This window comes from Mirounga angustirostris, unplaced genomic scaffold (genome assembly GCF_029215605.1).
Source record: "Mirounga angustirostris isolate CCGP_5_RB_7025 unplaced genomic scaffold, mMirAng1.0.hap1 SCAF_4, whole genome shotgun sequence".
NCBI classification, from domain to species: Eukaryota; Metazoa; Chordata; class Mammalia; order Carnivora; family Phocidae; genus Mirounga; species Mirounga angustirostris.
The window spans coordinates 90,781,584-90,809,335 of NW_026991712.1; the positions used below are offsets into that span (position 1 = coordinate 90,781,584).

Here is a 27,752-nt window from a genome sequence, read left to right on the forward strand (position 1 = left end):
GTGATATAATGGCCCCTGCAGCAGAAAGGCGTATAGAATCAGGCCAGGATGGAGATTTGTCACTCAGAAGCATCAGCTCTCATCTTAGATAAGCAGCTCCACTTTCCTGTGCTTGAAGGAGACCAGAGTTAGTCCCTGTTTAGCTCCAAGTCCAAATTTACATGGTTAGACATGTAAAACCTACATGTCTACATATATGTGTGTGTGTGTGTGTGTGTGTGTGTGTGTGTGAAGATGGTGACTGGACTAGTGATTGTGGATAAACTAGATTTGGGGCAGAGACTTGCCTGTCATTTCGGAGCTTGGTTCAGTTCTGCAGTACCCTGAATATCTTCAGAGTGAAGGGTGGGGAACTGGGGAGGAGAGAAATGTCACTGTGATCCCTGTGGGCACTGGCAGCGTTGTGGAAGACTTGCCGGCAATGCTGCCTGGGTTTGAGAGAGGAACACATCAGGGCTAGAAGGAAGGAAAGGGAAGGTCTTGTGGGATGGGTTTTCACAGGCCTAGAAACCGGCTGCAGTTAAGTGAGCATGGCAGCAATACATATTCGTCGATGTATTTATTTAACAGGGGAAGCAATCAGAATCCTAGATGTCAGGGGAGGGTTGCAGAAATAGGTTCTCAGGCTTAGCTTGCAGTGTCATTTGACCTAAGGAGATTGTATCAGCTAATCTGAGTTTGGAAAATCTTAGGAGATAAGATTCTTGGCATTGGGCCTCTAAGAGTAAAAAGCTTTAAAAATTACAGTAAATTCCCTGGTAAATCTGACTCCAGCCTTCTCTATCACTCTGCATGCGCCTCCCCCCCAAAACCCCTTCATGAGTACAGAAGACACAGGAAGAAAGGACCATCTGGCACAGCACGCCAGCTTTTTATTTGGTTGCTCTCAATCCTACCTTCCTGTTTGGATCACCCCTCCCCTCTGCTCATACTTCAGAAACCAATCAAGGTGTCTCCTGAACTCATTTATTCCCTTTGTTTCAACCGCCTTCTTGGGTAACTTTTTCCATATGCTTACATCCTTGCCTTACAACAGACATTTTTTTTTTCTTTTTTTCATCCAAAATGGTCTGATTGGACTCTTAGGAAAAGCCATTTACTCAAATACATGACAAAGTGCTTCTAAAGATCCCAAACAACTTTTCATTACTTTTGATGACCAAGATATATAAATAGAGGAAAAATTGCTTTGTTTAAAAATTACTGGCTGATGGGCAATGATGCTGAGTAGTAGGACATTAAAGAATATATTATTATTAGCATTGAACCCCCCCAACACCCAGCCCCCAGTGAAATTGTCTAGATTTGGAGCTGTGGTCTGTAATTATTATTATTTTTAAAAATTTGGCACTTACTTTATTGTTCCTGTTTGGCTTCTTCCCTTCACCGTGGTGACATTAGTACTCCTAATATTGCCTGTTGTGGACCAGTTTTCTTCAGCTGTTGCTAAAATGCCAGATGTCATGTTGGAAATGCAAAACCTGAAAGATGGTCGTAAATCACAAAAACAAACCATAAAAAAAAAATAATAAAATACCCTGAATGCTGTGCTCTGGAGCTTCCCAGCTTTAAGTCTCCTTTTGTTCACCACTCTCCCTACTCCACCATGCCCCTCACCCAGCCTCCCATCTTTTAGGGCAGTGAGGGGTGGGGGCAGTTCAGCAGTTTCTCACCTAAGACTTGATTGTTTATTTTGCAGATTCTGAGCAAAGCACGGGTTCAGACTCTGAGGTGCTCACTGAGCGGACTTCCTGCTCCTTTGACACTCACGCTGACCTGGGCCCTGGTGCTGCAGGCCCTGTGCCTGCTGCCATGTCTTCCATGGAAGAGATTCAGGTAGAGCTGCAATGTGCTGACCTCTGGAAGAGGTTCCATGACATTGGAACTGAGATGATCATCACCAAAGCAGGCAGGTAAGGACAGGTTCCTTTGAATGGCCAGATTCCAAGAATGGAGAACAAAAGTAGGAGCTATTACATACATTTTTTTCACTTACTTGTGGTAGGTAGCATTGGTTATGCCAAAGCAGCCTGTGTTCACAAAAGCATGAGGTCAAAATGAACCTGAAATCTTATTCATTTTATTTCTCCTTTGGAACCTTCTTCCTTCTCGAAGTTTTGGTGGTGAATAAGATCATTAAAAGGCTTCTTAGGAGGAGCAACTCTGAAGGGGAATTATTTCCAATACCATCTCTTTTTTGTTGCTTGGGTTTCAGTCGACTTCTGTTCTACATTTTGAGATGTCATGGCTTAGAAGGAAACAGCAATTCAAGGAAAATGTTTTTATCCAGTTTCTTATTTTGGGTTTTCACTCAGTACTGTGGATTTTGTGCATTCCGGTCATTTTCATCTCCGATATCATTCCGTCGTTCCCTGCACTTCAGTGAATTCAGTTCACCCAAACACCTTTTTCACAGCTCTCCTGTGACCTCATTTCATGATTTGTTCTGCAGTGTTTTAATTTCCACATCTCTGCCTTCACAAATTCATTTGATACCTGGATATACCCAGATATTCCCAGTACAAACATATACAGTTTGTTCTTTAGTCATATCCCTTTGTTTAGGTTAAGATCCATTATTCATTGTTTCTTTATTGGATTGCCTCAGCCTTTGCTGTTGTTCCATGTAACTCTTCAAGTAATTCTGGAACAACTCAAAAACATACAAAGAAAGCTTTCTCTGCTCTGACTTTTCTTCACCTCCTCCCGATTCCCCAAGTCTGTTTCTTCCTTTTCACTTCATTTTCCTTCCTTTGTAGTGTCCTTTCCAATTTTAACCTCAATTTTCATTTTCTCAGTTACATTAGTTTTGTATGACTCTCTGTTCCTTTTTCCTGCTCAGATTTTAGTCACCATCTACTTCTTCTCCCTCCCCAAACTGTAATCCTGTTGATTCAGAACTACTGCAGTCTGCAGAGCCCTCAATCTTTGAATGTACAAACTATCTGTAGAATCAGCACCATGGACAGAGGTACTTGTAGGGATTAATGGGTTTGGAAGACACAAGAATTGGCCTAAATTTAACCATAAAATTAAAACCAAACGCATCTCACTTTGTGAATATGAAAGATTAATTTTTCCCTAGGGTGTTATGACTTCACTTGATATTCTGTGCTAAAATACTGGCAAAAAGAAAAAGCAACTTTTGGTAAGTTTTTAAGAAGACAATTCAAATGTAGTCATAGAATTTTATTTTTTATTTATTTATATATATTTTTAAAGATTTTGTTTATTTATTTGACAGAGAGAGACACAGTGAGAGAGGGAACACAAGCAGGGGGAGTGGGAAAGGGAGAAGCAGGCTTCCTGCGGAGTAGGGAGCCTGATGGGGGCTCAATCCCGGGGCCCTGGGATCATGACCTGAGCTGAAGGCAGACGCTTAATGACTGAGCCACCCAGGCACCCCAGTCATGGAATTTTAAAGCAGGAGGGCACTTTAAAGATTATATAGTCCCTTTTCTTTGTTTTATAGGTGATAAGGTTAAATAACTTTTCCAAAGTCACACATCTCATTCATTTAGAACTTGGATATAGGTAAGAAACTGCTAGCTTCTCCACTCAAGGTCATATGAGTGTGCTAGACAAAACAGGTATTGAATTTAAAAACATCTAACTCTTTTTCTTGGAGTCATAAAGAGAAGACATTAATCTCTTGCAGTGTAACACAGCCTCTATAGATGGCTGAGAGGAACCACATTATCTTACCTCAGATAGCAAGTGAGAGGACTTTCTCTCCATCCCTGGCAAGGTCTTCTCCAACCATTTATAAATACAAGGCAATCATAAGTCATTGTTATTAAGAAGGTAATTACTGGTTTAAATGTAAATGTATATAGATCAACTTTCCCAAGTTTTTGGAGAGAATTAGTGTGGATCAAAGTGCCTAACCTATAGTTAATGCTAGATTTAGTCATTATGAGAAGTCCACCACTGGGTTTCATTAGCTCACCATAAGACCAAAATATAAGGCTTTCTAATTAAACTTGTGAGGCTAGAGGTAGTAAATCCAGAACAATGTATCAATAGAAGCTTCTGAAGAGTCATAAAGTAGGAAAGAAGGAATGGTTGTGTATTATTCTTTGTAAATATTTAAGAATTACCCATCATTCCTATTATAGGTCTGTGGTCCCTCTTATGCCTTCTCCCAAATATGATTATGATGTCATTGACCTACTACCACAGGACATTTGCATTTTGAGTTGCTTCTGGTGAGCAGTGCAGTGTGTGACTAGAACAGAAAGCCCCTCATGTAAACAACTAGGGCACGTAAGCAAGATGGCTGTCTGGGGTCAGGGTATGGTCTATGGCCATGAAATGGAGCAAAGCCAATTAGGCTGTATGCGGATCAAGCCTGTGACCTTGACCTCATTAGCACCGTGCTCTGCCCAGCTCAACTAACTGGCCCCAGATGGTTAAGCTTAATGCAGCATTTTGTGTACAAGTACCCTAGAGCACATTCAGGCAATCCAAATTTTTGAACTGAGCACTTTTTATGTCTGACTCCTAAGTAAATGACATACAAAAGAGTTTGATGTTTTTCTTCTTTCTTATGGTTAAAGAAGAATGGAGAATTTTATTCTAGACCCTTGAAACTCAATACTCTTCTGGGCTGCTCCCTCTCCTCCTCTTCAATTATGAGAGTAGTTGTAAAGTGCCATATCCTGACCTCGCTTGCTTTGGCAAGTTTAACAAGCCATTGTGGTAGAAACAAGGTATTGCCCAGAGGCCACTAGAATTCATTTGGTATTTGCTCCAGATTCCACAGGGTCCTCCTTCTGACACACATGTTGACAGCCTGAGAACTTGCAGAAATTTTTCTACAGTTTTATGCATTAAAAAACCCTCAGCTTTGTTGGCCCTTTGTTTGGGGACTGGTAGCCTCTTCCTTTTTTCTTCTTTTTTTAGGGATTACTTTTAAATAGACTCAATCAATCACAAAATATTTCATTATCACCTACAATCAACTGTGATAAGCTACTTGAGTAATAAAAGCATTAAGTTATTCAAGTATGTTAAGTGTAAGTATTTTCAAGAATGTTATAGTCTGATAGGAAATGTATGTGTGGATACATACACATTATCTATCTGCTTATCTATCTAATCACATTATATATTAATAATAGAAATCAGGGTATGGTATGAACTCTTGGAGTGTATGAGTCATCAAATAGGTCAATCTAAGTTAAGAAATGGTGCTATTTCAGCAATGAGTCCTCAGCGTATTTTATAGTAATAATTTCCAAAGTGTAAAAAAAGCAGCCAATTTGGGAATTAGAGGAATTGGACTTTGGTGTGTTTAGCGTTCTTCATAAGAGGAGACTCTCTAAGCTTTTATTCCTGCTACTTCTCCCCCTCTGACTGTTGAGCTTACTGCCTATTCCCCTTTATAGGAGGATGTTTCCTGCCATGAGAGTGAAAATCACTGGCCTGGACCCACACCAGCAGTATTACATAGCAATGGACATTGTGCCTGTGGACAATAAAAGATACAGGTAATGATGACTCTGGGGTGTGGAATTGTGGACATCACCAGCATTCCAAGACAGTTCTTTAAATCATTAGATGAAGCATTTTCACAGTGCACTGTACAATGCACTATAGGGAACAAGAATGGAGGATATGCCAATAACCTGTAGCAAAGCACCATGCAGGAAGTAGTCACTCGTGGTTGGAAATCAGGACTTAGTAATGATTTTGTCTGGAATCCTCCCTGTGTCTCTGGAGAGAGCGGGACTGTATAGTGTCTGCCAGGGTTACAAAAATCAAATGAATATTAAGTCTAAAATTAATTCAGTTAACATTGAAAGTGATTAACATATTGAATGATTTGGTTTATGAAATACTAAATGAGTTGAGATGATTTATTTTGGAGAGGTGGAGGAGAAGTGGACCAGTGCAGTATATTCAATCATATGTCTGATGGATTATCCTGTGGATGATGGAGGGGAAGAAGAGGAGAATTGGGTAAGATTTCAAGAACAACATTTAGTAAAGGAGAATTATTGTTTATCAATATGGGTTGTGAGCGAGTTTGTTAAGTAACTTTCCTTCAAAGTCATTACAGTCCAACACGATGTCTTTGTTTCTTGGATGGCTTACACATAGTTCTTGCCAGACACAAACTGTGCCTTAATCAATCTCTTGAGATGTCAATCAGGTCAGTGAATCATGGCTCATTTTTGAAATGTTTGAGAACTTGGCTCCAAACCTATGAAGTAGGAGGGGAGAGATGAATGAATAGGAAAGACCAGCCTAGTATGGTAGAGGGAGAGAGCTGCCCAAGAGAGAAGTTATCTGGATGCAGGACTTAGCACAGGAGATGTTTCCAATCTGTTTTAGAGGATCTTGTGATTTGGACTGAGTGCCTCTGTTTGCTAGCATCCAGGTCCTGTGTGGTCCTTTATAAGTGAGAAGCAGGGAGGTGCCAAATCTGTAGAGAACTCTCTTCAGAAGTACAGGGCAATTGGCAAACTGGAAAACTGACCTCCTTTGCTACTGAACAACATCTCACTTCCAGTGCCTTTGTGGGTAAATAATATGGATGATGATGATATTCAAAACTGGATTCATCAAAGAAACACTAAAACACTAACTGGGAAGACTTGGTGGTGTTTCTGGGAATGGTTGCACTGAGGCAAAAACCCTCCATTTTCATAGAAATGCCTCAAAATTCAGATTCTCAGCAAAGAAATGGTTAATAAGTAAGAGGCTTGGAGGGTCTCTGCACATGGCTGTGTTTTATAGGACAATATGGAAGATGTTTTTAATAAGGAACCAAATCCTGAACAAGTGGCCAACGGATTATATGGTTTGAATTTGAAAGGTGAAAGGTTGCAGTAAAATACCTTTTCCATAGCTAGACACATGGGCTCAGGATGCCTGTGTGCACACAGGGGTGGAAGGCAAGGAGAGGGAAAAGAAAGAAAAAGGACTGTGAGAATGTTTTCCTTGTGAGGGCTGTAGCTTTGATCATTAACCACAACCCTTTGCTGCCCTCCCCCAACCCACCTCTTTCTCCATTTTCATCTCTATCTGATTGTCCCTGGTTCTCTACCCTACTCCTTTTCTCTGTTGTATTCTCTGTTTAATCCCTACTATTTTCCATCTTGTCATCTCTCTGTCTCTCCCGTCTCCTGTCTCTACTGGCTTTCTTGGGCCTCTCTTCCCTCTCTGTATCTGTCTCTGATTTCGCCTCTCTCCCTCTCCACCTCAGATATGTGTACCACAGCTCCAAGTGGATGGTGGCTGGCAACGCGGACTCCCCTGTGCCCCCAAGAGTTTATATACACCCTGATTCTCTAGCTTCTGGAGATACTTGGATGAGACAGGTGGTCAGTTTCGACAAACTCAAGCTGACCAACAATGAGTTGGATGATCAAGGACATGTGAGTCAAAGAATCCCATCCATCTCCCTCTTCCTCCCTTTTGGCTCTAGAGCTGATTAGCCCTAGGCTTTTTCAAACAGGTAAAATAAGAAGCTCTATGCCATTTGGCGTCATTTTAAGTAACTAGGCATACAAGTTCCTTTTTTTCTTCCCATGAAATTTCATTTATTACAAATCTAACATTTAGCAAACGTCTCCTGTGCATCAGATTGTGTTTATCAGACAAGAGTTCTCATGTTCTGGGAACCCACAGTCTAGTCAGGGGTTAGTTTGAAGACAGAAACACAGGACAAGTTTAAAAATGGTGAAAGAAGTCACAAAAGTCAGTGGAATAACTCACAGGGCAATAAACTCAGAGAAACAATTAAGTGACAGTTTGGGCTGATTTGTTGAGAAATTCATGCATTTTTAAGAGAAGAATAGGTTTTAAGACTTTCCAGGTATAATTAGAGCACTTGATGTTATTAATTTATCTTTAGTGGCAAGACATACATAGAACTTTCACTGAATGCGAGGGTCCAGATTGGGTGCTATAGGAAGATTAAAGAACTAAAACCATGGGTCTTATCTTTAAGGGAATGACATTTTTCGAAGGAAGGGAGAATGCACATATACATTCACTCTCATAGTGAGTGGTCATAAATTTGGTAACAAAGTGCAAATGACAGCTTATAGAATTTAAAGACAGCATGAGCCCGTGATGAAACTTTGAAGCAGGAGGGAGCAACTGTCCCATAGCAGAGGTTCTGAGACATTTCAGCGGAGTGTTGTTTTCTGGTGTTGGGACAGTTGTTCAGTATTGTTCAGTTAAGGCAAGCATACTGCATCCACCACCCATGATTGGGATACTCTGCTGTATGGGTCCATGTAATGCTATCCAGTCACTTAGTCCTTCCTGCCATAGGCAAGTACACTGGCTTCCAGTTTCTTATACATCTCCCCCAACCCAACCCCCATCTGTGTTTTTCCTATAATGCTTCTATCCTGTGGTTATATTTGCATGAGAGCTTGAAAAGATGTAAGGACCTTTGAGCCACTCTGGCATAATGTGGCCCCTTCTCATTTCAGATCATTCTGCACTCTATGCACAAATACCAGCCTCGAGTTCACGTGATCCGCAAGGATTTCAGCAGTGACCTTTCGCCCACCAAACCTGTCCCTGTTGGGGATGGAGTGAAAACATTCAACTTCCCTGAGACTGTGTTTACCACAGTCACAGCCTACCAGAACCAGCAGGTAAGAGGCTGCCTTTGAGAGGCTCCTGCTGTATATGCTGTTCAAGGAGCTTATTCATGCCTTTGGTAAGAAATACTTAGTCCTTCTACATGACACCAAAGAACTGGAATGAGAGATGCCAGGCTTGCTGTGCAAACACCATGTTGGTGATGACAAGGCCGTGATGCCTAGTAGCAGCTGGTATAATCTAGATTTAGATCAAAGACAAAATCTTTGACCAGGAGGACCGAATCTCCTAGGTCATTTTCATGTCTCTCTGTACTTGTACCCGTGTTCATGGTCTCTCCTGCATCTTGGCAAATGTTCCTCATCATTTGCAATTCCTTTGCAAGTACCAAGGTTTGATTCATTCCTTCCCTCTTCTCTGCAATTTTCCGTGTATCCCTGCAGCGGCTACATCAAAGTCATCAAGCCTCTCAAACCCCGTTGAAGACCCACTGCTTCCATTTACACTATCAGACTAAATTTACCTCTGTGTGATCACCAGCCACACCCTAACATCTGTGTTTTTATGTCAGCAATATGTTCATTTATTCCATAAATGTTTGAGATCTTGAGAACTTACAATAGTCTAAGCTTAGTAGAGAAATTGAGCAGATTAGGACTTATTTCTCCATAAGCAAAGAAGAGTTTTAGGCGAGTGAAAGACATGTAAATACATAATGATAAAGCAGTGAAATAATTTAATGACAGAGATGTGGACAGGGTGTTCTTGCGTCTGGGGAATGAGGGAAGTTTTCCTGGAGGAGCTAATGCTTTCTCTGATGATGAGACACACATAAGAATTGGCCAGATTGGGGCACCTGGGTGGCTCAGTCAGTTAAGCATCTGCCTTCGGCTCAGGTCGTGATCTCGGGGTCCTGGGATCAAGCCCCACGTTGGGCTCCCTGCTCAGTGGGGAGTCTGCTTCTTCCTCTGCCCACCTCTGCTTGTGTGCGCATGCTCTCTCTCTCTCTCTCAAAAAATAGTCTTTAAAAAAAAAAAGAATTGGCCAGACTAATGGGGGAAGTATGGCAGGGGAGTGTTGTATGGGGAGAGGGAGAGAGACGCCAAGTCTGGAACTGTGGGCATTCTAGACAATGTTCTTTTTTTGAGGAGGGTGAGTAGATGGATTTATAAGTGATCTCACTTTATGCAATTCCCTGAAAATTGCATGAGAGTCTCATTTTTTGCAAATTAGACTGTATTTCATCTTTTGACAATTTGTTTAATTAATAGGATCCTGAGGTGAATCCTTTTCTGAAAATAAGAGTTTCTGCTTGTTTATTTTGCTTGAAAGTCTGTGTACTTTTATTTTGGACCTGCTTGGAGCAAAATGAACTTATACCACAATACTCAATACCTTTTGTGTTGGATGCTATGCTTAGTGCTCTGACAAAGAAAGAAATAGAGGAAAAATACTCATTTATTAAGTATTTATTGAGTGCTTACTATGTGCCAGGCAAGTGAAGGTGAGTGATATAATCTTTGGTTTATATAGAAAGAGTATTTTGGTCTTAGTGCATTTGCCTAAGACTCCTTAGATATTCTTTGCCTACAGAGGAATTTGATATACAACAACCCTTCAGTCTGGTAGACAAGTACTAAACGCTTGTTGGGCTTTCTCAGCAGCTGTAAAGCATTCCCAACTTCAGATTTTCCTTGTGGTTGCCACATTTGATCTATAGTAGAGGAAGAGTTTTAGTTTGCTTTGGATGTTATTAAAAAACTCTTGAACCCTTTCAAACTCCTTAGGTAGTAAACAGAAGCCATGGAGGGTCCTTACAGGAATCTTTAATATCAAGATTTTTCAAGCTCTGAAACAAGATAGTGCAGCAATATAGATAATGCCCTTTGGAGTGATTGGAACCTTGGGATTAATTGTGGTTCAGGAGAGGAGGGGAGCACAAGTCTAAATTCTTTGAATAACTGATGGGACTTTTTCCCAAGACAGCCAGCCACCATTTTAATCATTAGTTTCTCATGAAGGCAGAGATGTGGCAACAAATATTACAACTTTAGAATTTAGCTTGTTGGGCAAACCAGAGCACTGGTGAATGAATATTCTGCTGCCTCACCGTGATCAGTTATAGAGGCCATGAGGATCAGTACTGTCACCCAAGCTGAAATTAAAAAGCCACAACTCACCGTGACAGTGTCAATGAAAGAAGACCAAACATGGCTGCCTGCAATCCCTCTCACTTCTACCTTCTCTCACAGCATTCCTGTGTCTGAGGACATTCTACTCATATGAATATTTTGTCTTCATCTGGACTGGGGTGGGAGCAGTGGTGGTTTGTTGGGGGTGGGGCACCATGATTAAGGTCATGGGATTTGGTAGCAGCCATACCTCGTTTGATTTCTGACCTTTCCACGGTTGGATGGTATGACCTTGAGCAAGTTTCTTAACTCCCTTCATCAGTATTTCCTGGCCTGAAAATGTCCTGGCCTCATCGAATTAGTGATGAGGACTAGATGAGGGAACACGCGTAAAGCCACTAGTAGAAGCCTACATTGGTCAACGGCTGGGGCTGCACAAGCATGAAGGGGAGTGGGGAGTAGAGGCAATTATACAGCATAAATTGCTTATTAAGGAGAAAGTGGATCGTTGGGAATTAGAGGACCTGCATTGGCTCTTGAAGGTGTTCTAACCAATAGGTAACCAGTTTGATCTTTCTGTTGTAATGTCATGTTGGTGAATTCATGATGTGCTGACATTCAAAATAGATGAGTCACGCACACTCACTTCTGCCCGATTTGAAATGAAGGTAACAGCTTTTGCCCGTTTAACAAGGCTTCATTCCCCAGATACATCAACAAACACAATTATTTAACATTCTTTTTGGCTGTGTAGATATGATTTCATATAACACAGTGTCTTCTAGTAAAGCAAACTAACCTCGGGTCTTTCCCCCAGGAATCTGGAGGTCTGCATCCTGTTACCTAGCAATCATTTTCACACTTGTCGCAGAGATGCCGGGTAGCATAAACCATTCTCTTCTGTGAGCTAGATCACCTACTACTGTGTTTTTATTTTCCTCAACTGTCTTGAATGAGAAAGATTACTATTTTATGACAAAATTATTTACTTCATGTATTTCTTTTTAAAGGAATGGCTAGGAGGCATGAGAGAGTAAAGAGGAAAAGTCAGTGGAGGGGGGGAGTCCTCATTGTTCTCAGGAACACAATGAAGGAAGGACAGTGTGAGGAATGGAATTGAAGTGAAATGTTATCCAGTCTTCCTAAGGAAAGGCAGTGGGCTAGTAGATTGGAGACCTGGGTTTTCATCCTAAATGAACTACTAGCTACCTATGTCATTCTGAGCAAGGTATTTTCTTCTGGGGTTTTGATTTCTTCTTCAAGAAAATGACCAGTTGGCCTCTGTTTTCTAAGTTCTCTATTAGCTCTGAAATCATAATTTCTCCCTCTTTTTTTTCTGCATGTTTTTAGTTGAGGGTGGGGAACAATTTATTGTTTTCAAGCAGAGGCAGTCAACACACACAAGTATTGAAAATTATTCGAATGTTCATGTGTGTCAACTCTTTTTTAACCCCCACAACAGGTGAGACCAATAGAGTTGTAGCAAGTCCGCACTTGAAAGGTGGGAAGGGTGTTTTGTTGCTCGTAAACAAAATATTCCAAGGTATACTATGCCTTTGTCACCCCTGCCAGTCCTCTCCATTGTTAAAGCCTGTATTTCCTGTTGGCTTCCATCTTGCCACTGAGGCTGATGGGACACCTGACTCTCCACACATCCAGTCTGCCACTAAACTATGTTGCTTCTACTGATGGAATATTTTCTTCTTTCTCATCTTACTGCTTCTACACTTGTTCTGGACCTGCCCTCCTTCCACCTTAGGCTGTTGTGACAGCTTCCAGCCGAGTCACCTGGACTGCATGGTTAATGTCTCATGAGCCATCACATATATTCACTGAGGGATGGGTCTTCCTAAAACATAGCTCAGATTGCGTCATTTCTCTGTCAAAAACTGTTGACTCCTCAGTGCCAGAAGGGAGTGTATATAGTCCGAGATCCCAAGTCTTTCCATTAAGGTCCTCTGTAGCTAGTTACCAGCTACATTTCTAGGCTCATTTCCCACTAATCATCATCATGCATCCACAGGAGTTCAGCAATCTAGTTGGAGTTTTACTGTTGCTTGCACTTGGTAGCAGCTTTGCTTTTGCTTGTGCTGTTGTCTTTCCAGGAATGACCTTTATCTGTCTAGCTTCCTTCTACTCTTCGAACATTTTCCCCTACAACGTTCCTTACATTTTTCGGCTTCGAATGAGCTTTCCCCCATCGCACTGTTAGTGCACCGTACCTCTCTCATGACCCTGTCACATTCTAAGCTGTGCGTGTGACCAGTCTTCCTCTCAATATTTTGAGCTTTGAGAACCAAACATCGTGCCTCTACAAAACCTGGTGTAGAAAACAGCAGGTCGGGAGTTAGGGGACTCAGGTTCTAGACTCAACTCTGCAGCTGACAGACTCTACTGCTTCTGACAAATTGCTTCACCTCCGAATCCTCATTTGCAAATCGGTGGTTTGCTTCTCAGCTACCAGTCTGTGGAGACGTTTTTTATAGTCCACCGAAAGATGAGAAAAATAAAGGCAGGATAGGGGCAGTTTATACCTGTAAACGTTCATTTAAATAGGCTGTATTTTATTTTGTCCTTTTAACCTTTTTTGATACTAGAATGTCACTTAATTTATGAAATAATGATGGCAGGAGATCGTGGATTGATGTAATTCTTTTAGTTTGACAGAATAAATATGGAATATCAATGTTGACCCCCTAAATGTTGGAGGGAGAGAATTAGAATTGTCCTGAAGCCCAGAAACCACTAATTAAGAAGAAGGACCCTTCCATCTGCGTAACTCTAAGGCATTTGTGTCTGTCCGGTGGTGCACAGCACTGAATATGTGCTTGGAAAAGGACTGAATGAATAATTAGCCAACACACCTCCACTACCAGTTTCCTTACATAGCTGTGGTCCTGCTTTTTTGGGTATAAGTAGTCGTGAAATGTGAAGAAAGAGTTTCTATTTTCATGAAATATTTTATGCTTTTCTTTCCCCCCTTCCCATTCCTTCCTCCCACCCTTGCTGAATGACCCAAAGACTCCCAGGGCCTCTAGCATACTGAAGTTATTATTACTATTATTTGCTCTTGGAGTGCCAACTTGGCAGGCCTAAGGCAGAGAGGAAGGTACACCATGCCCAGAATCTCATCGTGGAGAATAAAGTGGTAGAAGTGGGAATAAAGGTGACTCTACACTGAACGCTTTTTCTTGGAAGAAGCTGACGCCAACACGTCCTCATGGAATTAGCAGGAAGTTTCCGTTGCAGAGTCTTTGTCTTCTCTAAGGGGAAAAGATGGCTGAACCTTGATTTTTTTTCCCCCCCCAAACAGGAAACTAGATTTCAAAAAGACACAGCCCTGTTCTCCTCAGGTAACACAGTCTTATTTCTTGATGAGAATTGGCTACATGAACCAGATAGGAAGTCTGGAACCACAGCCAGGTTTGCGTAAGCAAATCCAATAGGAGCTCCGAGCCACTCATTATATCCTAAACTATCGAGCCCGTTGTGGTCTAACTTTCCAATCAAATCAGTGCAGAGGTTTTTTATTTTTTATTTTTCATATGGGCTGAGTTTTTTTTTTTTTTCTTCCCTGATGAACACCTTTCAAAGCAATATGGTAGAAAAAAAAAAAAAAAGAATAACTAAGAGAGTGTTAATAAGGGAAGGCCTTTTCAGCCTTGGTATTGTAAAATCATACTCAGGATATTGAAGTTTCATTTTCTTTGTAGGTTGTGCGATTTATGTCTGCGCCTTGCACTGTGAGGTGTACCTCATTTATTAACTGCCTGGACGTTTCTAGGCAAAAAGTCAGTGAAAATGATTAAAACCAAAGGTGGTAAGCCAGCAACCACCTCTTCCTGTGCTATGGTCTTCGATGACGCAGACTGTAAAATCAGAATAATGGAAATCAAATCGGGGAAGAAAAATGCTTCCCCAATCTCTGACTTTCCATGTCTCCGCATTATCACTTTGAGCAGGTTTGAACATGACTGCTGCAGAATAGTTTTAGCTGCGCAGACAGTTACTAATAGACCTCATTCTGCCCAGGAGGACATTTGAGACTTCCGTTTGTGGTGCTCCAGTGAAAGCAGATAGGATCGAGGGAGTTGTCTGGTCTGTATTCTCTAAGGCTTGTTATGGCTTTGGGGCTGGTAATCCCTCTTTCCCACATTATTCATTCATGCGCTCACTCACTCATTCACTCACTGAACAAATATTCATTGAGCCCAAAGAGCATGTCATGTTAGGTTCTTAATAAAATGGTGTAGAAAATAGGCATCGTTCTTACCTGAAAGCATCCTATTTTGGAGGGATGATCAAGGACCATCTCTCTCAGGAGGTAACATTTACACTGAGACTTAGGATGAGGCATCAGCTATGTGAAGAGCACAGAAAAGAACATTTTTTTGACTGGAGGTAGAGTGAGTGTGAGGGGCCTGAGCAGGGAAAGAGCTTGACACACTCAGCACTGAGAGCAGCTGAGTTTGGCGGGAGCCTGTGGCCCAGGTGTAGTGGAGCATGGGTGGGGATGGAGAGCTAGGCAGGGGCCCTGCAAGGCCAGCCAAGGAGTTTGGGTTGAGTTTTGAGTAGAGTGGTAGCCACTGATGAGAAAGACGTGGTTCACGTATCTGTTAACAAAGATCACTTTGGTTGCTTTGTAGAGAAGAGACCGGACAGGGACGAGGGTGGAAGAAGAGAGATTAGTCCCAAGGTTATATAGAGTAGTTTAATGAAAAGATGACTGTGTTCTGGTTGAAGGTGGGGAGATGGAGACTGACAGCCATATTTGGGTCTAATTGATAAACGTAACTTTGGAGTAGGGTTGAAAATTAACTATTCAAATGAGTCTCCCACACTACTCCAGATGACCTCTAGATGTGTGGTGTGTGCTCAGGGCAGAGGGCCTCACTGGCCTCTCTTGGTGACCATCATGTCTAGTCTGGGCCTTGGGTCCCTTGTGTGGACATGCTCTACTGATAGGAGACTGCTGAGCTTGTGCTGTCATGTTTTTGCTTCAGTTGGACCTCCTGGGCCTCCCTGGCTGGCTCAGCCTCACCTCAGGGCTCATCTGGGTCCTCCACTGGGCTCCTGCCTAGGCTATGGCACCTCTGTGTTAGGGTCACCCTCCCTTCCCTGTCATGGCATGTGAGAACCTCTAAGTCCCTGACTCACCATGGAAAGGGCGATAGGAGGTGTGGAGATGCTGACTTGTCCTCTTCCTGATTCTTTAGACTGGGAGGCATTTTTACTTTGATGCAGCCGGCCCTGTGTGTGTGTGTGTGTGGAGGTTGCCCTACCAGTTTTCCTCTGAAGCTCCCCACCCGCACCCCTGGATTTTGGTTTGAGTAGGGAGCTAAGACACATGTAACTCCACCTACTTGCTTCTCTTTCGTCTGTTTCCTCTTTTTTCATATTCCCCTGAGGTGGGAGCAGAAGATCTCTTACTTCTTTCCCCCCTTGATAAGAATTCACCTGATGTCACATCCTTGTCTTCCACAGGACAGTGGGCTTTGTGGCCCAGCTGTCATTTGCATCCCCTTTCTATGCTATATAAGATACTCGAAGGCGCAGATGCCAGCAGGCTGGCTCTTCATATGGGAACCACGGGACTATGGATTATTGAGATTGAGAATACATTGGTTTATTCCTCCAAATTATTGTCCTTGTTACCCTGAGGATTAGTAGACATCGCCAGAGTTGTCAGCACGAGCATCAACTGGGGTCATAGTTCGGTTTATATTGCTAAAGTTGCTCTCTTCTGCCTAGAGGGTATGTAGGTGCCTAAGCAGGGCGATAAAGCATTCCTTGATATGGCCTCAGGGCAGCCTCTCATGCTGTCTCTCGCTGCCCGTCTTCCCATAGGCTGTGCTCTGGCCAAATTGGACTTCTCGGTGCTTCTCGCGTGCGCTTCATTTTTTCATGTTTTTCTACTTCAGGGCTCTGGCTTCCATAGTCCATGTCTTATGCAATGCTTCCCTTGTTCCTTTCTCCTCTTTTTGCACTTTTCATTAAAGTCCTACACATCCTTCGAGGCCTGGCTCATGTGCTGTGTCTGAGGTTTCACCTTCAACTTGGGACTCTCGCTACTCCCTCTGAGGCTCTCATTTGCCTTCGTTGCAAACCTTACCCATTCCCATGTTGTGTTAGTGTCTATGTGTTAGTGTATATGTTTGCTTTTTTCTTCTAGATTATAAGCTTCTGGGCCGGGGGGCACCAGACAATACGCAGCCATATATGGACTGTATATCACTGTCACCTGTGCCTCCTGTCATCTTGCTTTGCACACAAAGGTACTTGACAAATAAATAATGAGTACGCAACCACACTACATAAAGCTCTCTAAATCTCACATTAAAAGCTTCCAAACATGTAGAGAGGTGCTGTTTTTCCTAACATTTGGTGGCACTTTTCTGTTAAATATCCACGCAGACCTCTTGGCCTGAGATAGAATGAGCTGTGGGAAGCGGCTTTTCAACCTTTTCTCCCAGGCCCATGAAATAGAATGTCATTTTATTTACAGGAGTCTGTGGAGGCCCCCCAAACATGGCAGCACAATCATATATCAGAAACCCCTATCATAAATGAGCCGGATAGGATAAGCCAACTTGAAAGAGAAAATAAAATATTATAACCCCAACTTGAAAAGAAAATATGGTGTGCGGTTTATTGCTGTGGATTACGAAGGAAGAAAGAATGGATTTTAAGTCAAAAACAGAAAAGCAGTGACAGTCTTTAAACTCAATACAATATTCACAGGGCAGACACTCGACTTTAGAGAGCCAAAGCTTCAGGCTCCTGCTCTGGTCTATAAAAATAGATGTAAAATTGCTTTTGCTACATTATTAGTGCTGCATTATTAGTGTGCCATTCTCAAGGCAAGGAATGTTTTAGGGAAAAACATTAACTTTGGTACTTTCAAGTCAGAGTCTGTTGGTCAGAATCTCACATTGCATTTTAAAGACCTTTAAAGATTGCAGCTTTGGGAAATTCCACTCTGACAAAGTAAGATGGAAGAGGGACTTGGAAAAGATTTTCAACGTAAGAAAATCTTTAGCCATCCTGGTAATAAGTTCTGCAATGATCAGAAAGGGGAAGGTGGTCTTCAATGAGATTCCTTTCTTTCTACAGTCACCTTCCATTGAAAGCACCTTGCCTCCTTTCCTGAGCTTCCTCACCCCCACCCCAAAGTCTCTGTTGCTTGAAGATAGTGAGTCATTGACATCTGGTTTAGACACAAAAATATCAAAAATGCCTCCCATGACCAAGGCTGAAAGTGGAAACGTAAGAACACATGTGGAATTTGTTGGTCAGGCTTGGTCTAGTCTGGGGGCATGGGGGTGGTGTGTACAACCCTAGCTGAGTTTGAAGGGGCTAAGGTAAGATGTGATAGAGAGGGCCTTATGCTCTGAGTAGAGGTTGAACCAGATGGCTCCTAAGGACCCATCCAACCTGGGTCACACAGTCGTTCATGTCTTCTGATTTGCTTGTGAGCCTTGGAGACTGGATGTAGCCTGCCCCACTGGGTCCCTCATTTATAGATTTTCCTTTGAATGCAACCTTGATAAAAGTGTAGCTACTTTTTATGTCTTTTACAAGACCATTTTAGGTCATTAAATGAACCATCTCAAGGGGCAAGGAAGGGACAACTAAAGTGAAATGGCAAATGCAGTCAATTATATGGACTTTTCAGGCTGAGGCGGGTTGTCTGGGGGTCCGATTCCATTGGATTGGATTGACTGAATCCATTTGTCCATCATTCACTCACTTGCTCGCTCATTCATTCACTCAACAAACGCTGTTCAAGTACTTCCTGTGTGTCATGTACCACGGACTTGACCATTGACCAGTTTTCTATTTCCATGCCTTTGTGTGTCTAGGCAAGTGATTTATCACCTATTCTGGGGCAAGAAAGGTGAGCAGAAGAGAGTTTATAGTCACATACTGGGAAGACCTCAGTTTTTAGGGAGAAGTGGGTCAGGTGGGTCAGACATCTGGGTGCCAGGCCCATGTCCTATATCAACTTCCATTTAAATCTCAGACTTAAAGGAAACTAAATAAAAACAATAGCTGTTACCAACAGAGTGATTTCTGTTAATTTTCCAGGAGCAACCAAAAAAGAAATCAGTTAATATAAATGCAATTTATGTTCTTTGTTTGTTTCCAGATCACCAGATTAAAAATTGATCGAAACCCTTTTGCTAAAGGATTCAGAGATTCTGGAAGAAACAGGTAAGAATAACTGGGAAAGACGCTCACCGACATTTCTTTTCTTCATGACATTATTCCCCTCCCCCACCCCATTGGTGGCTTTTGGCTCCTGCTTTTTGGGGAAAACTTGAACACTATGCCTCTGTGCTGACTCAGGCAAAGAGAGATGGATAGCTGATCTGAGAATCAAAAAGCTGTCCCCAAAAGGTTGAGTTTTCCAATTTTTGTTAACACTCTGTACAATACCAGATCAGATCCCTCATTGTGTTTTTCTCCCTACATCATGCTTGATAATCCAGTCATTTAAACCAAATTTTATGGTGATTTATTATCATCAAAAGATTGCTCCTTTTTCTGCTAAGTACTCTAGGTAGCTAGTACCTACAGTGACACCTCATTTACTTTGTATTATCAAACAAGGAATTGTGGACAAATAAAAATGATCAGAAAATTATCACCTTTAAGATTAGCTAAAAACTGTTAAAAAATTAGCCATTTTTCTCTTAAGAAATATTCCCCAAATATATTAGATGTTGCATGCCTTAAAGACAGTTTCTAGAACATGACCTTTCTTGATGCCTCAGCATCATCATTAGGACTAGGTTATCATGTAGGGAAACTCTTTAAGAGCTGCTGACATTCGAACCATGAGAGACGATGGACTCTGAAAAACAAACTGAGGGTTCTAGAGGGGAGGGGGGTGGGAGGATGGGTTAGCCTGGTGGTGGGTATTGAGGAGGGCACATTCTGCATGGAGCACTGGGTGTTGTGCACAAACAATGAATCATGGAACACTTCATCTAAAACTAATGATGTAATGTATGGGGATTAACATAAGAATAAAAAAAAGAAAAAAAAAAGAGCTGCTGACATTTACAGGACTATTTGCTCTTGTTGTAAGTGGTCTTAGTGGCTGTGGCATTTTTCTGGTTAATTCTGCTTCTCTCTAAACCCTTTCTTTCCCACCCTTCCTATATAAAATTAAAATCTGTTATCCAGAGAGCTAGGGGAGAACTGAAGTTGCTAGGGAACACAGATCTATCTAAGGTTATTCAGTCAGAAAAGCTCACTTTATATAAACCATACTGAAACCACAAATGTGACACGTGTGTCTTGTAAAGTGTGTAGGCTTTGCAATAACCCTTTATGTAGTGTTCAGACATTTTCCTCATTTGGGGGCATTTCTTTACATCTGAATGACACAGACCGTCAGGAGTTACCTTTGCTATTTTCTCTGCAAGAGTTTTCAGATAAACTATCTAGTATTATATTTAGATCACTTCATGAACTATATAATAGCACATTCTACTAGAAGCCAGATTTATGCTAAAAATCATCTGTGGTGATCATTTCCTTTACAAAATTATTTACGGAGGCACTTCTTTTTTTTTTTTTTTAAAGATTTACTTACTTATTTGAGAGAGAGAGAGGAAGAGAGAGTGAAGATAGGGAGGGGCAGAGGGAGAGGGAGAGAGAAATTTTAGCAGACTCCTTGCTGAGCTCAGAGCCCGATGTGGGGTTCAGTCTCACCACCCTGAGATCATGACCTGAGCTGAAACCAAGAGTCAGGTGCTTAACTGACTGCACCACCCAGGACCCCCGAAGCACTTCTTTTTTTAAAAAAAAATATTTGTTTTTTAAATTCCATTATGGTTAGCATACAGTGTTATATTAGTTGCAGGTGTACAATATAGTGATTCAACAATTCTGTATATTACTCAGCGCTCATCACAATAAGTGTACCCTTAATCCCCTATCGAAGCACTTCTTTGTGAAACTCTTATTTTATATTTAAAATACATTTAGATTGCTATAAAATTTTATTTACCTCAGAATTTCTTAGTGTTGTATCTACTGAAGAAAAATTCACTTAAACTTCTAGTTTGAAGATGGTGAAATTGTGTAATGTGTCCTAGATCAAGCAAGCAGTTAGTGGTGTGGCCATAGGCACAAGAACTCCAGGCCAAATGCTTTCCTGTTCAGCGAAGACCTTTGTCTTCAAAATTTAGCCAATGAGGAATGCATACTTATTCCTTCCATTTGAGACAGTCCTCTTCCCGCCAGTTAGTTTCTATTCCATGTTCAGGTCGTAGAACTTGCCTGTGAACTGTTTCCTGTTGTTTCCTTTTCGGGGCTCTGCATTCTAGGCTTATTGAGGACCTTGCTAGTGATGATGTACTCAGAATAGAAGCTGGCCTTTCATAAAGAAGCCGCAAGGGTATTTACGATCGTTAGCTTGGAGTCCATGGATGGATTTCCAGGGTTCTGTGAGTTCCCAGGTATTGTAAGGAAAATTGGTGTGTGGATGAGCAGGTGTGCATTTTTCTGGGGAGAGATCTATGGCTTTCTTCAGATTTTCAAAAAGTTCCATGACCAAGAGTTAAGAATTTCTGCCCTAGACACCGTGAGGGGTCAACCCTATGACTTTAGTTACTTAACTACCTTCTCTTTCTTTCCTTCTGTATCTCCAGTGACATTTAGTACTTGCTTATTTTCTTCTTGGAACTTGGAAGATTGTTTTGATTTTTTCTTTTTTTTTTTAAAGATTTATTTATTTATTTGAGAGAGAGAGTGAGAGAGAGAGAGCACCAGAGGGGGGAGCGGGAGAGGGAGAAGCAGACTCCCCGCTGAGCAGGGAGCCCGACGCAGGACTCGATCCCGGGACTCCAGGATCATGACCTGAGCCGAAGGCAGTCGCTTAACCAGCTGAGCCACCCAGGCGCCCTGTTTTGATTTTTTTCTTTGCAGTTTTTCTTCCACTGGAGTCCTTGTTTTTCAGAGGCATGACCTAGAACAGAACATTGGAATAGAGAGGCTATACTGAGCAGCATCAGAATTCTGCTCTGAGAACTGGAACCACGCTTTAATCTGGGGAATAAGACCATGTATCTTGAAGCATTTGCCTCTGGTTAGGAAGTTGTGATGACATCTTGGTGCAAGTCCTGGGGTTCTCCTGTCCCCTCACTGGGCTAGAAGGGACCTTGATGCATCATTTGGCCCTGGCCTGGCCCAGCTCTGGGGCTGATGAATGTCTTCCTGCTCAGGACAGTTATTTGTTTGTCCTGCCTCATGGGTTACTCTTCTTTGTAAGGACTCCACGAAAGCAGAACTATGGATCCTCATTGGCCCATTTCAGTGCCTTATTTGTTATTTTTCTGGTAGCATGGTGATTCTTTGTGACGTATGCCCCATTTAAAGCTGTAGGCTACTTTAAGTAACATTAGTAATTACTGAAATTATCTGTGATTGAACACTTACTGTGTTCAGGCCTTTTACTTAGGGTTTTTTCCTTCTCATCTTTAAAATGTTTTAAAATATTTTACAAATGAAGAAACTGACCCTCAGAGAGCTTAAGCAGCCTCCCTAGTGTCACAGAGCAAAGCTGGAGCATGGAATAACTCCCGGTTCGCCTGACTTCAAAGCCTGTGAACTTTGTGCTCTATCATGCTAACAGTTTAAACTTGACTTATTTTGTCTTCAACGGATATGAAGACTAGATCTCCTCCTCTGAAAACCCTTCATTTACTTAAAGATACTAAAGTACCCAGAATCTTCTCTTTTCCAAATAAAACAACCTATATATTCTCCACCTGTCTTTGTAGCCTTCCCCATGGCTTTATCATCTACTTTCTATACTCCCCGTAAACAAGGGGCTCCCTAGTAGAGGACAGGAAATCAGGCTGAACTTCCCTAGCAGGTGAAACCATGACATAATGGCCTTGAAGTCCCCTGTCTCATGAGAGGGCAAAGATGAATCATTGAATATAGAAGCCATTTTTGTCCTCCAGCACTCTGGGAAGCTAGATTAATATAGACCCATGGGGGGCAGGTATAGGGACCCTTGTATTTTGTCTTTAAAAAGCTCAAAATGACCTGACAATCAGACTTGAAATCTCACTCCCTGCCTGCAGGATCTGATGAGGGCAAGAATTATTAATGTCATTTTGCAGATGGGAAAGATTGATGGATGAGGATATAGGGGATTATTTGTAAATCTTCTGGGATCTGGTGGTTCTGTGCCAACACCAGAATCCAGTTCCTTACCTTCCAACCAGTGCGTCACCTGTTGCCCTTCTTGTGCTAACAGAGTTCTTATATATCTATGATCATCCCCATGCATCTTAGACGTCAAATGACTCATGGGAACGAGCATGGTTTGATGAGTTGCATATAAATGTACCCAAAACATACGGATTACATTTCCTTTAAAAACACATGGGCTTAAAAATTAGTGGAGGGGGGGAGTGCTTGGCCAATATTTTTTGGTTTTGCAGAACACAAAACATTTGTGGAATACTTTGGAGTTACGGAATTTGCCAAACCTCAAACCAAAACACGTTTAGGTTTGTCGATCTCAATCTATCCCAGTGCAATCCAAAGGCTCAGGAAGGGAGGGGTGTGGAGGGAAGATGGGGAGGACACAGCACCCACTGCGCTCTCTTCCCATGCCTCTCCTGAGTCTCTCCCATCCTACCAGCCTCTCAGCGAGGTGTCCTCTGAGGGGGGCCAGCCAGGCGACAGCCGTGTCCTGGGCAAAGAGAAGAACTCGGCGGGGGGGCTGGGGTGAGGATACTTATTTCCACTCCTCATATTTCCGTGTAAAGAGATAGCCATGGAGAATACTCCTGGCGTCTAGCCCTCTCGCTGTCTCCATCCCCTCACTGGGCACCAGAGTGACCCATCTGATTGCTGAGTCTGGGAGAAGGAACTCTTGAGGACCTGCTTGCCTGCACATAGTGTACATTCTGGGCTCTTGCCACTGTGTGGTGAGTCCAGCAGAGGAGGCCTGCCATTCTGGGGGGTTGGCCTGTTTCAGGGGAGCTCTGACCCACTCGCTCAGCCTCCACACCTGTGCCATGGTATCCATTCACCTTTATCAATAACGAAACTGGTGTTTCGGTCTCCGTGGCTTCGGGCTCCTACAGCTTTCTCGGATTCTATTCTGACTTCAAATGAGGACAAGAAGTGACATTCATTGGGCCTTTCAGAACCCCTGCAGAAGCCCCAGTGAGTCCACAGTGTCAGCCCTGTGGTGTCACCGTCACCAGACCTTGTCACAGTCTTCCCCGCTTCCTTAGGAGGTGCCATTCACATGCTTCAGTGTGAGAAGGTCACCACTCTCCAAACTGTACTTAGGGAGTTGTTACTTTGTCTTCCTATGTAATTGTGTCCCTGATGAGAAGTGTCCACCAGAAGTGTGTGTGTGTGTGTGTGTGTGCATGTTGAGGGGAAGAGTGGTAGACAGCTGGTCCTTTTGGATGGAGACACGGTCAGATTTTGCTTCCAGCATTGTCTCTGCAATGGAAGGGCAATTGTGTTTACTTCTAAATTGTCCCTCCTTCTAGATTTCTCAGAAATTATGTGGCCCAAATCTGGCTTTGGGTAGACCTGTGTATGTTTACTTTTCATCAGGTCTAGCCCCAGCGCACGATATCCAGAGTGACCTCTGGGAGATTTCTCCTTCCAGGAGGAGACAGTAGCACCTTCCTATTCCTAGGGAAAACAGATCCCCTCAGCTCGATGAATTGATGTCTCAGTTGGTGTTCGTGGGCTCTGCCTGCTGCTAGAATGTTAAGTTCCTTGAAGACTGGGACTGTACCTTTTTCAGGCTTCTAGTCTTAGATTATTTCCTACAGTGCCAGGTACACAGAGTAAAATAATAATTGTTTACTTAGTTATAAAACAGCAAACAGAGTTGATGAGTGGCAGAGAAATTAAAAACCAGAACTCCGTTACCCCAACCAACGGTGAATCAGGTGTAGCAACAGCGGGGAGCTAGTTTTAGACACGAACCAAGAAGGGAAGAAAGAGTGAATCTATAAATAGGCTTAGTTTGAAGACTAAGGGCAATTTTGATTCAAATCTGGGATGGACTGATGCTATGGATACTGATTTAGCCTCATCCTAGATTAGGCATGCACACCCTTCAGGCCACTGGAGCTGTCTCTGAACAGTGGGCACACGTTTATAAAGCTGCCTGGAGAAAAGAGGACTCCCAGCAAGTTTCAGAGTCCATGAGCCTCAGGAAAGAAGGGGTCCCAGAGGCTGAGCCCAAGCAGAGTGAGGTTTAGTTGAGAAAGGTCACTCAGTGGGGAACGGAGAGGTAAAATTATATCGTTATGGGTGGCCACCCCAGTGGGCAGCACATTCCAAAGAGAAGACAAAGGTCATGGAGCTGGAGAGAAGCAAGAGTGTTTGCATTGAGTCCCACAGTCAAGAAGCAGCCTCGAGAGGTCTCTGTCCACATGCCTGGTGAGCACACTGTGCTCAGCTAGACAGAGCATTACAACTGCAAAGACCTTGCACTTTAAAGGGATAGCCAGAGGAGCAGAAGGAAAGAGGACGCTGTGTGTCTCAGTCCACATCTAACGTGAAAGCCTTGTCTCTGCTGGGAGTGGCTGCCAAGATTTTACAGAAGGCCCAAGTCGGCTTGGGAAATTTTATATAATTCCCAGGGACTTCCTCCAAAGCAAACACATACATAAAAAGGAGAGGATTAAAATTATGATCTGTCTGGGGAGTGAAGGTTCTATGTACTTGTTTTAAAGAGTACCATCGAATGCATGACTCTGGGTTCCCTCAGCACCCTTCATCCTGTCTTTGACCTTGGGCTTTACCCTTACTCCCAGCCTCCATTGCGTCTAAGGCAACTGCAAGGGGTACTATCCCATGTGACAGGGTTTCCTCCAGATGCACCTAGCTGGCATGGTGCCCCAGAAGCCCCTGCTTCTCCACAACAGGCCCGGGGTCGAGTGGCCCTTCTGCAGAGCTTTCTGGAAGGGGATCTTTTTCTCTGTGGAGGCCACTCTTGGAGGCTTAGCCATGATACTCAAGTTCCACCATTTCAGAGCTGACAGAAAGGAGCTGGTGGCAGGCCCTGTATCATGCGGCGGTTGGTTCACATGGGTAACTAGCTTTAATAGGTTGCCCCTCACTGAGAAAACAAGAGGGCCTGCAGGATGAGGTGTACGAGGCCATGTGAGTCTGAGCTAATTCTCCGCCAGCCCTGCTGTTTGCTGGGAATGTGGCTGGCGGCAGTCCTCCTTGGTACCTCGTGTCCCTTTACATGTTGCAGGGAAGAGTGATCTAAAAATGGAGCCATTAACTGCATTATGGGAATAAGATATATTTGCTTGCTGGAGGACGATGATTAATGAGGCTGATACTTAACCCAAAGGAAGGCATTTCCACTGATGCGGGGGAAAATATTTAGGGGGTCAAGGATTTTCCTGGGACCCCTTTGTAAGCAGCTGCTGTCCCAAGGCCATGTTCCTAGAGTGAAGACCCACCTCCTTGGACACAGACTGGAAACCCTGTCAAGGCCCAGCTCCTTCTCTCAAAACTCCGTGTGGAATCAGAGTGCCTCCAGTTAATGGAAGGGAGAAAGAAGAAAGAGAAGAGTCAGCTAGCCCCCAGCCCCAGGGCCAGGTCATCTGTGCTTAGATATGAAAGAAACCACTTTTCTTTGTAAGTTGGGGAAGAAATATGCAGGATGGGTCTCAGTTAAAGTCTGTTAGAAGGGTTCTCTGTTATAACCAAGTGTCTCAAATCTTGTCCACCCCCTTACCTACCTCCTAAGCTGAACATAGGAAATTACTAGATTTGTGGGTCCAAGAGGTAAAATATCAGCAATTTCATACAGTTCAACCTTGTATATTTGTTTCTAGGAGTTCAAATCCTAAGTGTACAATAATAATAGTAATAATCATTTCACACAGTATCTGCAGTCCAGGTTGTCCCTTTTTGTCTCCAAGCTGATTGGTATTGTTAGAGTGTTTCCCATTTTATGGGTGGTACAACTGAGTAGAGTGAGATACTAGCCTTCAGAATTTGCCAGTCCAGCCAATGGCAGCATCCAGAGGGTGATGTCACTCTCCCTCTGTGTGGCACAGCTTACCAGTCAGCCGACAGCCCTGCCCTCGTCCTTGTCCAGGTCCTCGTTGCTCCTGCAGTCTCATGTAGCAAGCCGAGAGCCAGTGAGCGAACCCCTTGCCTTCTTTCAACCAGCATGACTTCTAAGTGTCTCCCTCACTTTCAATTTTCATATTTTTATTTGTTCTCCCTTGAGCCACTGACTGTGTTTTTCCAGCCAATCTCATCCTGCTTGTTCCTGGCAATCCTACTAGCCCCTGTAGATTTTGCATACTCTTATGTTATCCCTGGCACGGGGGGGCCGTTGAGCAGAGCGAAAGTAAGTCATCAGCGCCGGGCTCCCTCTCAGGAACCGCTGCATCTACAGTTCGAGGTAGCTGGCCCCGTACTAGACTCCGGTGGCAGCATCCCTGCCAGATTACCCCTCTTTTTCCAGGCTATGGCTGTGTATCACATCCCCTGGCTTATGGTCTTCCAACTGATATTTGACATTTTTCTCTGCCTTGTTATTTCTTCTCCCTCCTCAGTCCTGAACCTTTTCCACCATTGTCCTCTTGGCTGTGTGGAATTTGCCAGGGAAAAGTTGGCAGTTGTTTTATTATCAATGGCTCTTGCCCAGGGATGGTGTCATCTAACAGAGTGACGTCTTTTTAATGGCTAACATATTGGAGCCTGGAATATCTGCAAGATAATGAGGCCTACAGAGGCTTGAGGGACACATGTTTGGTTCTTTGAGGAGAGAATGAGAAATGGAATTAAGTAACATGCGGGTCCCTCCACATTCAGTCTGGAGCTGGAGGGCTGACATAGGTTTGGATTCCAGGGAAGTAAGAATGTTTTCTCCTGTTACAGGTCACAGCCTGGGCAAACGGTGGTGGCGTTTCTTTTGCTTGAGGTAGACCAGTGGTCCTCAAGCTTTCATTGTTTTTTTTCTCTTTGATATATTTTATCTTTAATCAGTCTGCATTTACTGTAACAACTGAGGGA

At 43.0% G+C, this 27,752-nt stretch overlaps 1 protein-coding gene across 6 annotated transcripts in view; it reads left to right on the forward strand.

The window, feature by feature from the left end:
• The window catches only part of TBX15 (T-box transcription factor 15), a 178,240-nt gene that overhangs the window by 54,895 nt on the left and 95,593 nt on the right, over window positions 1-27,752 (forward strand). For all 6 annotated transcript variants that reach the window (XR_010410756.1, XM_045896850.3, XM_045896845.3 and 3 more), the window contains 5 exons: window positions 1,700-1,913; window positions 5,391-5,492; window positions 7,214-7,385; window positions 8,454-8,621; window positions 18,850-18,914. Coding sequence is in view for 5 of the 6 variants with exons in the window: in XM_045896850.3 (XP_045752806.1) it covers window positions 1,700-1,913; window positions 5,391-5,492; window positions 7,214-7,385; window positions 8,454-8,621; window positions 18,850-18,914 (721 nt within the window). In the remaining variant the exon portion in view is untranslated. The remainder of the gene's footprint in view (window positions 1-1,699; window positions 1,914-5,390; window positions 5,493-7,213; window positions 7,386-8,453; window positions 8,622-18,849; window positions 18,915-27,752) is intronic.